Raw genomic sequence first — 14,288 nt, forward strand, 5'->3', positions numbered from 1 at the left:
TTTGCTTTTTTGGCTCACACCCAGCGATGCAGGGGTTACTCCTGGCTCTGCACTCAGGAATTACCCCTGGCAGTGCTCAGGGACCATATGGGATGCTGGGAGTAGAACCCGGGTTGGCCACGTGTAAGACAAATGCCCTATCTGCTGTGCTATTGCTCCAGCCCCAATATTTTCACCTATTAATGCATATATGCAAACATTATTCATAATAAAATATTTCCTAACAAAAAGCCAATATTCCCTTTCTTTGGCTAATGCACTTTTATAAGCTTATTCAGATTTTCCTAAAAATTTTCAATTCTGCTCATTCCTAATGAAATTTAAATATGTAGGATTTATCTATTTCACATAAATTTAAAAATGTAACAACACATAATTATTCATAATTTTTATGTTTAAATTTATGTACCCGTAAATAAGATAAGCAGTTTTTGAAAAAAATTACTTGATCAATTTATCGTTGATTTTGTCTATAGAACTAAGCAAGCTTACATGTGAAGAGCACTAGGGGGGGACCCTGGACCACTGATGGAGGGAAGCTCACTCGCTGGGGATGGTTGTGGTTTTAGAAATAAGGGGAACCCCAGGGAAAAAAGAAGAAAGTAGATAAAGGGAGATTATAATAAAAAATATGACGTTTGCAAAGTATTTCTAGAGTATAAAGACACAATTTTTATTGGATTCACCAGTGCAGTTCTTAGAGAAATAAAACTACACTGAGGCACATCAATAAGAAAGAGAACAATAGAACAAAAACAGTACTTCAAAACCTTCCAAAGAGAGAAGAAAAACCTCAAGCAAAGCCAGAAACTGTGGTTTGGCTTTATTTTTCTTCAAGGACAATATAGAAAACTAGAAGACTATTGAGGAATGCCTTCAAAATTGTGAGGGGGACAGCACACAGCAACGAAGAAGAAAACGGCTGGGGGGCTCCACAGCTCCCAGAGAATGCTCCAGGTCCCAAACAGAGCCAAGATCACCGGGAAGTCCCAGATGGGGTAGGTGCTGCATCCCGCCTTCTCCAGATGGAACCCCGTTGACCATGAGCCTCTACAAGCATAGCTCGGGCATGCGGGAACCAGGACATTTATTCCAAATCGCGCGGCCACATAAGCGGCCGCGCAACATCTCCTTTAATACAAAGTGATCAATGGAAAGTAAATCATCCAACGTTTCTTCCTGAAAATCAGGCTTAACTCTTTTGCAAACCACAACACCCAAAAGGAGAGACAGAACAGAGGGGAATTCCCTGCCACAGAAACAGGGTGGGATGGGGGGCATGGGGGTGGGAGGGATACAGGGATCCGTGGTGGTGGTAAATGGGCACTGGTGGAGGAGTGGGTATTCAAAATAAATAAATAAAAAATAGCAAAAAAAATTGTGAGGGGGAAATGCCTCTTTAGCATTTTAAATTAAGTCAAACTATGGAATAAATGTCAGGATAGGGAATCTTTATTCACAAAAACAATTGTTAAAACAATTGGCATAAGACTGAATAAAGAAGATACGGTATCGGTATGCACTGAAGTACTACTATCAGCCGGGGGAAAAAAAAAGATGAAATGCTGACATTTTTTTTTTTTTTTAAATTTTTTTTTTTCCCTTTATTTTATTTTATTTTTTTTAAAGTTGTAGATTTACAATTTTTTGTGCTTTGGTTTCAATTATACAATGATCAGATACCCATCCCTCCACCAGTGCCCATTTTCCACCACCATGGATAATATCCCTCCCACCCCCATCCCCCCATCCCCCCGTCTCTGTGGCAGGGCAATCCCCTGTGTTCTCTCTCTCCTTTTGGGTGTTGTGGTCTGCAAAAGAGGCATTGAGTGGCAAACATGTTCAGTCCATAGTCTACTTTCGACATGCATCTCCCCTCCTGGGAGGATCCTCCAAACATCCTTTATTTGGTGCTCCCTTCTCTATCTGAATAGCCCTTTCCTCTAGGATACCCGGCTGGCCTCTAAGTTATGGAGTAATCCTCCTGGTGCTGATCTCAGCTATTCTTGGGTATTAATCTCATACTTTGTTACTTTATATCCCCCAGATGAATGCAATCTTTCTATGTCTATCCCTCTCTTTCTGACTCATTTCGCTTAGAAATGCTGACATTTTCAACAACATGAATCAACTCAGAGGGATTGGAAGAAGACCACCACGTGATGTTTTTCGGCCATAGAAAAACTAATGAACAAACCAAACAAAGCCCTAATTCAGACCATACAAACAAATAAAAAATTAGGTAAAGGGGGTTAATCGTATGGTGAAGGACGAAAACAATACTTTGATGATGAACATAAAGTAGAATACAGATGTTGATTTATAATGTGATACAGCTAAAGCCTATATGATGTTATAAACCAACCTTACTTCAGTTTACCTGCCATAGATGAACTCAAGAAGTCACGGAGAGACAGTTTCCTACAAAATGAGATGGACCTAAGGAGTTACTGGATTTCAGGGAAGAGTATCTAAGTGAAGGGAAGGGCTGAGAATGTGGCCGGGAGCACAGTCGGGGGGGGACCTGAAACCACAGCTGCCACCGCGGGTCTATGGGGAACGCAGGTGAACGAGATCCTGCTCAGACAACAGAGGTGATAGAATACCTGCTAGATTTGAATGTGTGGTGAGGAGATCGACTCTCTGCTAGAGTTTGGGGGTGAGGAATGATAAATGCATGATAAACTAAACAAGTGGAATTTTTTTAAAAAAAGTAAAAGGAATGGGGGAGGTTTGGGAAATGAACTCCAGAGAGAGCAAAAGGAGAGTCAAAAGCGAAACGTCATTGCAGAATTACAACTCTGTTTAGCTGTGAGGAACATTTATATACTTGAAATAAGGTAAAGACAATATTGACTCAACCATAAATTGTAGTAGACTTAACAACGCTGGAGAGTGGCGAGTAGGGGTGAGGGAGAGGAGTTATGGACAGGCGTGGGTGAGGCTGGATGGGCAGGGGCAGAGCTGTTTGCTGAAGAGGGAGTCAACTCTTGAGGATGCCCCACACTAAAACCAGACCTAAATCAAATACATACATTTAGATATAAATATGCCTTAAAATATATTTATATTTAAATATATGTTTAGATATTAATAAATGTATTACATATACACATATAGTAAATGTTTATATATGAATACTTATATACATAAACATTTGTCATTTAGAAATCAGCGAACTGAGTTACAAAAGAAACAGGTAAAAAGATCTTGAGAATTTTTAACTCTGAAAGATACTGGGGTAGGAGCCAGCCGCTTCTTCATACGTTTCTTTGTAAAACTTTTTGGCTTAAAAAATATGTGGGTGTCATTACATTTGATAAATGTAAAACTGAAGCTAATAAGGGAGAGCAGGGAAGAGAATCCAGGTTTTTGCAGAAAAGGAATGCAACAAGCAGAACAAAGGGGATTGCTTTTTGATGACTTGTTACTTTGTAAAGGGTTATGAGACCACAAGTCCCAGGCCAGGGTTCTTGGGTTCCAAACCTGCTTCTCACCCAACAGCCATGTGACCTTGGGAAAAGTAACTATTGGTCAAGGTGTCCCACTGTCCTATGATTTAAACAGTTTCTGCTTCACAGGATAATGGCTAGGATGAAATTGATTGTGCATATTAATCACTGCCTACCACAGGCATGTGCTCAGTAAACATGAACTAGTGCAGTTTCCACTGACCTGTTAACTGCTGCAGAAATTATTTTGAAATGTAATGAAAACTGAAGGGGAGGCAACAGACAATACGGCAGAAGAGGGAGGGCGGTTGCTTTCAGTAAAGCCATCCTGTGTTTCTGGAAATTATGACAGCAATCATGCACATTTCTTTTGCCTTAAAAGTAACATGTTGTTTTTTAAGAAGCATATTTGAAATTATTATGAAGATTCCCTGGGATTACTCAGGGGACTAATTTTGGGGTAAAGTCATGTTAGAGCTAAAATAAAAGGGGATATTGATCTGAACTACATCTGAGTGACCTAGTAGTGAACTGTTCTAAATCGCACCCTGGCTTCCCAGACCTATTTGAGCCCCACCTAGAGACTCACAGGTCATTAATACCTGAAGCAGCACTTTCGGTTTAAAGTGTTCAGTAAAACTCCAGTCAGCTAGATTTCGTTGCTGTGTTTTCTTTATATCCTCTAAAACTGCTTCCACAGTCATTTTCTTGGGTTTCTAAGAAAAAAAATAAAATTATACATACATGCATATATACGCATAAATATCCATGATAGGCATAACAGTTTCAGCTTTAATTTGTTTAAGTCCAAGCAGAGCCCTCTCGGAGGCCAATGATTCCACATGCATGCTCTCTAATTGGGGGAATCTGCATATATATCCCTCCATATGGCAACATTTTAGGAGGATGGCTGCCAGGAAGAGTATGCCTTTGACTTTCTTTCCTTTTTTTTTATGGGCAACATAATCTAAATATTTTTATTGTTAGGTTATATTCTTCTGAGTCCTGTTAGCAATTATAGGCAGGTTTTCTGAACTCACTTCAAGACAGCATTAGTCCTACACGGCTGTATGGTCAGCAGGTGTTTGCAGCGGTTGCCAAGCCGTACTGTCTAGAGAAGCACATGCAGCGTGCAAGTCTCGCTTAAACGGGGAGAGAAATTAACTCCTTTCCTTCTGGCTGGAGCTGGTCTGGGATGTCTGGATAATGCCTTTTCTCTGGCATCAGCGTTCCCTGGCTAAGTATCTCCCGCGCCGCCCCCCACCCCCTCTTTTAAAATTGTTTCTCATTCTGGGTCACGGTTTACTCAGATCATCTTACTTGTATCTACACTTTTTTAAGGGGGGAAAAAAATCCTTACCTTTTCAAGAGGATCAGCCTTTGTGACGGTTTCATCTTTGAACTCATTCTGGTCTGTAAATCAAAGACACCAACATGCAGTTGTGTTCAGGCTTTGTTCTTGCCTTGGTCAGCGTATGACTTTTTTGTTAGCTCATGTGATATATGTCTCTGTGCTGAAAAGGCAATTCCTGAAAAGTGTGTTTCATGCCTCCAAAAAGGTATTTGTGTCAATAATTCTAAATCTGTGTCTACCTGGAAAAGTTCAACTAAACCCTTTGAAAAGAACCCGGCTTCCTATATGATATATTCTTAAATCACATCAGACACTCAGCCTCTGACTGTCTCACTCCCTTCCAACAAAGTACTCCTACCTTCACAGGTCACAGGTTGCAAATTATTGGTTAAACTATATCAATTTCTTAATACACACCATTTTTCTTGTCAAACTGGCAAACATTGCAGCTATTTTCAAGCTTCTGTGGGTCTTATGGGTGGTAAACTAAGGCAGGGGTAGGTGGTCTATGGGGAAAAAAACTATTCAATAAATGCTATTAGAAAATGGTGCTGTTTCACCATTTTGTTGAGCTCTTCTTCCATTAATTAGTCATTTTAACATTTAACACACTTGAATAAGCATATGCAGATTTACAAATGGAGTTTGGGAGAAGTTACTTAAATGTATAAATTAATGGGTAGCTGTACTCCAAAATAGCATAGCTTGGACCAATATTAACCATATGCAGCCTCTCTCCTTGTGGCCGAAGATTATATTTCTATAATATGTGAGGCTGTGATATCATTCTTGGCTATGAAGCAAGCCATGCTCCAGTAATTCCTGAAATTAGCAAATGACACAGAAAAAAAAGAGTTCCATGAGATATTTCTTATTAGTTTAATATGAATAAAAAATGTCCTTACTGCTAATGTTTCAGAATTAGTAATGGGTTCTGTGACTATGAATCTCAACAGAGAAATGCATGTAAGGCATATGACTAACTCGGTCAGAGCGAAAGGAGGAGGGATGAATCTTGTGGTAACATATTTGTGATGCTGAATTATGGAATGGACTTGACCTTTCTACCACCCTTAGAAAAGTAGGTAAATCCCTTGAGTTGTATATGAATGACTCCTTCCTAGTTTCCAAATGCCTCTCCTTGAATTGCTTCTTGCTCATTTTACTTCAAACTTGTGGTAGGTTTATAGTGTCTTAAGATTTTTGCACTTGTTTTTAACCTGTCAGATGTATGTTGTTTCTAGATATTCACAGATTTTGAAGCTTTTATTTGTTCCTATGTTCAAATGTTACCTCTTCAAGAGCTACCTCTCTCTTACCCTGTTTTCTTTTCACCACAGCATTTGCCAGTGCCCAATACTTTTCACTAACTGAATGTTCCCGTAAAAACCTTTGCAAGTCAACTGATAAAAAATAAAGAAGAAAATACCTTTAATTTATGTGGGAAAACGTGTGACCATTCACAGACCCAAAAATAACCTATTAAGTCAGATCTTATAATATATAAACCTAAAAGCATTAATAGGGACAGAGAGACAGTTGGACGGGCTGAGCATATGCTTTGCATGTGGACGGCCTGGGATCAATCCAGGCACTGCATGGTCCCTTGAGCACTGCCAGAAGTGACCCTCAAATATGGAGCTAGGAGTAGCCCCTGAAACTGTTGGGTATGGACTTCCAAAATAAAAAATAAAAATAAATCATAAGCGACACTAATATAGAGTAAAAGCAGAAACGTTGTGAGAAATAGATAGCTTGCGTGAAATAGTGTTGAGCGGGAGCTTGGCAGTGCCACCGCAGGTGCCCAGGAATGGTGGCTGGAAAACAAACAGGGAATGCAATACTTCCAATTTCACCTGTTGTATTAAAACGGAAAATCCTCTTCAGATTTCTTTCAGTTTGATCACGATCGATCACGACCATCCTGTTATTCGTCGATTGCCTCGAGCAGGCCCCAGTAACGTCTCCTTCGTCCTAGCCCTGAGATTTTTTAAAAGGTGCCATATTCAAGGCTCTTTCAGGGTTAGGAGAATGAGACCCATCATTGTTACTGGTATTTGGCATATTGGGTACGACACGGGGAGTTTGCCAGACTCTGCCGTGTGGGCAGGTTACATTCAGTAGCCTGCCAGTTTGCCCAAAGTAGGAATGAGATAATAAGATGTCTAGCTTCCAGGAGCTGGGTTTTATAGTCTCTGGGTCTTGGCCGTTGATAGGATTACACGGCGCCAGGGGCCAGTTGGTGGGTGTGACCCCTGCCTACTGGAATTTGGAGGATCTGGGTAGAGGATGCTCAGCCCCGATCCGAGCAGGCTTGGAGATCTCAGCCCCGGGACCCGTATGCCTTTGTTCCTCTGCTGGTACCTTCATGCGTGTGGAGAGTGGCCTCAGCATGGTGGTAGCTGGTTCTGGAGGTCTTCGGCTACCAGAGCCCTGTCGGGGCGGGCGGGGGGGGGGGGGGAAATCAACCCTCAATGCAGGTGTTTCACGGGCTTAAAACATCTTTTTTCACCTCGGGTGGAGGCAGAAATCAAGTCCAGGGCCAGGCAAATGCTCTACTGCTAGACTACACCCCGCCCTCAGATCAGTCTCTCATCAAAATAAAATGTTGTAACATAAACTTTTGAAAAACCAAAGGTGATGTTTTTATGTCAATTGCTCCATCATGCATATAAATTCCTGAAGATAAGAACTTTATCTTATTTTTCCCAACTATACTCTGTGAATTCAGTACTACTAGGAATTCAGTACATAAATACATACAGAGACACATATGTATGTAAATGAGGGAAATTTATATTACACATTGAGCCTGGAAAGAGTGAACCATATGGAATAACAGGGTTGTGGGAGAAACTACAATAAAGCCTTATTTGGATTAAACATAAGATTTAACTTTCATCCTGTGGCAGTGAGAACTATACATGGGCTTCTGAAGTCAGTAAATTTTTGTCTGCCAGGTATAGGCCAACACTGAGCTTTTCTTTCAGAAAGACTAGTTATATTTTCGCTACAGTTCCATCTTTTCTTGGTTGGTGAAGGAGACAGCTTGAATGTTCTATCCTGATTTAGAGAAAACTATAAAGTCAATTTGGCTTAGTACTTTTATAAATACATCCACTCAAGAGAGAAGTCAGGCCAACTATAATTCCAAATAGACCATGATGTCCCATGTGTCCTTGAAGCAATTGATATGAAATCTGTGGAATAAAAATTATTCTATTCTGTGGTCTGCCAGATTTCCGGGAGATTTGATATTCCCTCCTGTGCCTACAAATCCAGCACAAAAAGTCTCTGGTTTAGAAAACGTGTTCTAAAAAATTGTGCATCCGTTATTTTGTCAAAGGAAAATACATTCTAAAACTAATCTGAACACTTTATTGAGAGTAGGATAAAATTCTCCCTCCCCCCACCTCTCCACCCCTTTCTGATATCTGCCCTTGGCCGCATAATCCTTTGACTGTGATTCAGTAGTTTTTGTCACATCTGGAAATGGACGCATTCTCATCCCTTTGAAAAACAGCTTTCCTAATCTGTTTTACTTTAGAGATAACAAGATCCCTCTGCAAAGCACTCTCTTTATTAAAAAAACACCCAACAAGCATAAAGGGCACATCTAAACCTATAGCCTCACGGTTATCAACTCTCAGGTTTTTCATAAATATCCAATAGGCCCTGTCAAGTTCAAAACAGTCTCACATGTAAATCCAGTGTTTGGTTAAGAAAATCACAAATATTCAGCTCTCCATGTCTAGAAACGGACTTTTATACCAGTGTCTGACGTACAGATGGTTGTGGAAGAAATACATGAACAATTTCTGTTTTGTTTAAAGAAATTTAAAGTAGTTGCCTTCAAAGTATTATTTGATTAGGAAAGAAGTATAAGATCAACAACAATTTAAATTTTTTGTTTTTGCATGCAACCAACAGCTCCAGGGAGTCACCAAGGCTCAGTTTTGCCCTCCCCCTCAAATGTAAAGGATTCTTGATATGAATCAACACACATTGTCTAGAATCACTGTGGGTCATCAGTGCAGCTCTCAGGATTTCTCAGTCTCTAGGATGTACTACCTATTATCACATTTTTAGCCCTTGGTGATTTAGCTTGCTATGTTCATTTACTTTTTACCAGCACACAGACACCAATTTATGTGGTTTGACCACCAGATGGCAAAAGCTGCCTGAGAAAATGACATATTGGTTGCTCTGAAAGAAAACAAAATAAATTAAAACTCTCAGATCTTGTATCTCTCTTGTCTTATTTTGGCTTCATATGAATTCAAAATGATTCTTTTTTGTGACCTGCGTTTTTAGCTTTTACAATGTGTAGTGTATTAACATAATGAGCTTTACAGAATGAGGAGAGACTAACACCTTTTATTTTCTAGAATATCTTTTGCTAAGATTAGAATTCCTTCTTGAGTGAAGAATACTTGAGGTTGGAGAGATGAGAGAGTGAATAAATGGTAACTAATCAGCAGCCAGCCTGGTCCTCGTTCTTCCTTCACCTGCCTATCACCTACAGCCATCCCAATCCTGTCCATACACAGCGGCTCAAGAGCACCGAACACAGGCAGTGATGAGCATCCCAGAGAACCCATGAACACACATCTTTCCACAGGCATGTTCATTACACACACCCAAATAGTTTCTATGAGGCACATATCACCCTAATACTAAAAGCAGACAGAGACACCACAGAAAAGAAAATTACAGGCCGATATCCCTGATCAACAGAGATGCAAAGATCCTCAACAAAATATTAGCAAATAGAATCCAACGACTCATCAAAAAGATCATACACCACAGCCAAGTGGGATTCATCGGGGAGCAAGGATGGTTTAACATTTGAAAGTCAATCAATATAATCCATCATATCAACAAAAGAAGAGATTAAAAACCATATGATCATATCAATATATGCAGAAAAAGCATTTGACAAGATCCAGCACCGGTTTATGATGAAAACTCTCAGCAAAATGGGAATTGAAGGAACTTTCCTCAATATAGTCAAAGCCATCTACTACAAGCTCACAGCAAGCATTATCCTCAATGAGGAAAAACTAAAAGCCTTCCCTGTAAGTTCAGGCACAAGAAAAGTATGCCCACTCTACTATATTCAATTCAATATAGTACCGGAAGTACTTGCCATAGGAGTTAGGCAAGAAAAAGATATTAAGGGCATCTGGATAGGAAAGGAAGAAATCAATCTCTTACTATTTGCAGATGACATAATACTACACTTCAAGAACCCTAAAGCCTCTTCCAAGGAGCTCCTAGAAACAATAGACTTGTATAGTAAAGTCACAGGCTATAAAATCAATACACAAAAGTCCATGGCTTTCCTATATGCAAATAATGAGAGAGAAGAACGTGATATGAAAAAAATCCCATTCAAATTCATGTCTCAGAAAATCAAGAACCTCTGAATCAGCTTAAGTAAGGAGGTAAAGGACCTATACAAAGTAAACTACAAAATGCTGCGTCAGGAAATAAAAGAGGACACAAGAAAATGGAAATACATCTCCTGATCATGGCCAAAATGGCAATACTCCCCAAAGCATTATATAGATTCAATGCTATCCCTATAAGGATACCCATGACATTCTTCAAAAAACATGATCAAACACTCCTGGAATTCATATAGAACAATAAGCCCCACGATTAGCTAAAGCAATTCTTGGGGGAAAAAGATGAGAGGCATCACCTTCTCCAATCTCAAACTGTACTACAAAGTGGTAATAATTAAAACAGCACGGTATTGGAACAAAGATATGTAGACCAATGAAATATGGTTGAATATCCTTACACAGCCCCTCAAATATACTATCATCTAATCTTTGATAAGGGAGCAAGAAATATAAAGTGGAGCAAGGAAAGCCTCTTTTACAAATGGTGCTGGCAAAACTGGACAGCTACATGCAAAAAATGGGTTCAGACCTCTACTTAACACCATGCACAAAAGTCAGCTCAAAATGGATTAAAGACTTCAACATCAGACCAGATTCCATTAGGTACATTGAAGAAAATGTCAGTAAAACTCTCCATGACCTTGAAGCCAAAAGTATTTTTGAACATGAAATACTATTGACCAAGCAAGTGGAAGCAAACATAAACAAATGGGATTACATGAAACTAAGAAGCTTCTGCACCTCAAAAGAAACAGTGACCAGGATACAAAGCCTACGGAGTGGGAAAGGATATACACCCAAGACCCTTCTGATAAGGGATTTATATCAAGGATATACAAAGCACTGGTTAAACTCTACAAGAAAAAAACCCAATCCCATCAGAAAATGGGGTGATGAAATGAACAGAAATTTTGTCAAAGAAGAAATTCGAATGGCCAAAAGGCACATGAAAAAGTGCTCTTCATCGATAATCACCAGAGAGATGCAGATCAAAACAACAAAGAGATATTATCTCACACCACAGAGACTGGCACACATCCAAAAGAACAAAAGCAACTGGTGTTGGCATGGATGTGGGGAGAAAGGGATTCCCTTTCACTGTTGGTGGGAATGGTGACTGATCCAGCCATTTTGGAAAACAATTTGAACACTTCTCAAAAACTAGAAATCGACTCCCATTTGGCCCAGCAATACCACTTCTGGGAATATACCCTGGGGGCCCAAAAACACAGCAGAAACACCATCTGCACTCCTATGTTCATTGCATCACTATTCACAATAGCCAGAATCTGGAAACAAGCTAAGTGCCCAACAACAGAAGAATGGATAAAGAAACTATGGTACATCTACACAAAGAAATACTATGCAGCTATCAGGAAAATGAAGTCATGAAATTTGCCTATAAATGGATGGATATGGAGAGTATCATGCTGAGTGAAATAGGTCAGAAGGAGAGGAACAGATATAGAATGACTGCATTCATTTTTGGTATATAAATATACAGATGAGTAGAATAATAATATCCACCGCCAGGGAAAACAGTAGTTAGGACTGGTCAGTGGTTGGAACTAACCCAAGTGTGTGTGGGGCTGAGGGTAGGTAAGATAGAGAAGAGACCACTATGACAATAATAGCTGGGAACGATCATGCTGGAAAAGATTGGAGGGTTAAAGGTAGGTAAAGGATATTCTGGATAACCTTTCAGTATGAATACTGCAAACCACAGTGCCCAAAAGGGGGGAGAGAGAGAGACAGAGAGAGAGAGAGAGAGAGAAGAAAAGGCCTGCCATAGAGAAAGGGGATGGGGGGATGGGGGATGGGGGTTGGGGGGTGATGGGAGGGAACCTGGGGACACTGGTGCTGGGAAATGTACACTAGTGTAGTGGTAAGTGTTTGGAATACTGTATGACTGAAATCCAATCATGAACAGCTTTGTAATATTGTATCTCACAGAGATTAATAAAAATGCTTTAAAAATGTTGTAAAAAGACAAAAATATAAATATGTTAATAATTTTAATAAGCAGTGAGCACATAAGGAAAATATATTTTAATTTTTTTTGGAAAATATAGATTAATTATAATTATGCAAATGCCACGGAAAACAAATCATAGAAAAAAAGAATCCTAGCAAAAATGAACAATCAAAATTAAAAGCTTCTTCAAGCAAAATAAACTCAAGCTATAAAAAAGACACCAGTTGAATGGGGTAAAATATTTGCACTCAATTCATCAGTAAAGGACTGATATCCAAGATCAATGAAGCACTCAAAAAAGTAACAACTAAAAATCCAGACCCCGTCCACAAATGGCATAAGGAGATTAATAAAAGCTTTCTTGAAGGAGACATACAGATGGCCAATAGACACGAAATAGTGTTCATCATCACTTATGATTAGGAAAATGCTAATCAAAACATGGAGATATCATCTCACGCCAATGAGAATGGCACATATCAGATATCAAAAAATAGCCAATGTTGGTGGGGTTGTGGTGAGAAAGGAACTCTCATCCACTGCTGGTGGGAATGTCTTTTGGTTCAGCCTTTATGAAAAGCAATATGAAAATTTCTACAAAAAATAGGAATACAGCTTGCATACAACCCAGTGATATCAGTTTTAGGCAGACACAAAAACACAAATACAAAACACAAAAACATTAATTTGAAAGGAGATAAGCAAAACTTTTGTTCATCACCTCCCTTAGTACAATAGCCAAGATATGGAAACATGGCAGCCACACCCACGTCCCACCACCACCAGCATGTAAGCTCATCTACAGGTCCGGTTCCAGAGACTCATAATTAAATCTCACAAGAGATCAACTATCTGCAAAAATTTCTTGGATAAACTGGTTCTGATGAGGCTTCTGGGGTGATCTTGGGAGGAGGTTGGGCCATCCGATTATCAAAGCCCAAAGCCCTGGCAACTTCACTCACACCCCAAAAACTGCCATCATATCTCTTGCCAGACTCCACCATCTCACAACTGAACTCCACAGAGATGCTAACTTGCCAAAAATTTTAGGAACGCCAGGGGCTTTTTTGCTGAAAAATTCTGGCCTTCTCAGAGTCGGGGTGGGTGACCACCCCCCAGTTCCTAATACACCCTGAAGCTCCAGCAGTCACACCCACATTCCACCATTGCCACCATGTAAGCTCACTGCCCAGTTAAATATTCTAGATTTTTTTTTTTTATTTTTGGTAGTGTGTGGCCTCAGATGCAGCAGCATCTCCAAAACTCTACATTACTGACATCCTAGTAGGAGCTCACCAGAAAAAAGAATCAAAAATGAACAAAGCTTCAAAAATGAACAAAAATGAACAAAAAAAGCTTCTTCAAGCAAAATAAACTCAAGCTATAAAAAAGACATCAGTTGAATGGGGTAAAATATTTGCACTCAATTCATCAGTAAAGGACTGATATCCAAGATCAATGGGATGGGAATATGACATAGAAGAAGCCAACTTTGCACAACAGAAACATCAACACAGATCAAAAATAGCTTAGTAACACCTTTAGACAAGGACTAAAGTAGTTTTTGATTATTCCATTATCCATATAATGGTAACTTGCAATATGAAATATATCATTGTGGGCATGCCACGAGGAGACGTTTGAAGGTCGGTTGGGAAAATGGAGGTAATGGTGAGGGGAAGGTGACAGTAGTGATGGGATTGGTGTTGAAATATTGAATGTCTGTGATAAATCATCACTTTGTAAACCATGGTGTTTAAATAAAGAGAGAAAAGATATGGTACAACCCAAAATGCCCAGCTACAGATGAATGGATCAAGAAGTTGTGGCTTATAAACATGAAGCAACACGATACATCTCTAAAAAAGAACAAAATCATGCAACTGGCCACAATACAGATGAGACTAGAGGATATCATACTGTGTGAGGTCAGTCAGAAAGAAAAGAAAAATTCATACTTATTTGTCTCCTATGTGGGACTGACTATGCACAGCCACAACAACTGTCACAACAAAGGGCCAAAGGCAACACAATGAGAGAACTGAGTTGGGAGGGTTGAAGTAGAGAACCCTCCCTCCCAGAGAACCCCTGGGGTC

General features: G+C 39.6%; 1 protein-coding gene across 1 annotated transcript in view; it reads right to left on the bottom strand.

Annotated features, from left to right (window-relative positions):
- SPAG17 (sperm associated antigen 17) overlaps window positions 1–14,288 on the bottom strand; it is a 296,302-nt gene that overhangs the window by 134,734 nt on the left and 147,280 nt on the right. The window contains exons 15-16 of the mRNA XM_056115626.1: window positions 4,813–4,865; window positions 4,055–4,168 (exon numbers count right to left, since the gene is read on the bottom strand). Of these exons, the coding sequence (XP_055971601.1) occupies window positions 4,055–4,168; window positions 4,813–4,865 (167 nt within the window). The remainder of the gene's footprint in view (window positions 1–4,054; window positions 4,169–4,812; window positions 4,866–14,288) is intronic.

This window comes from Sorex fumeus, unplaced genomic scaffold (assembly GCF_029834395.1).
Source record: "Sorex fumeus unplaced genomic scaffold, SorFum_2.1 ptg000001l, whole genome shotgun sequence".
NCBI lineage: Eukaryota > Metazoa > Chordata > Mammalia > Eulipotyphla > Soricidae > Sorex > Sorex fumeus.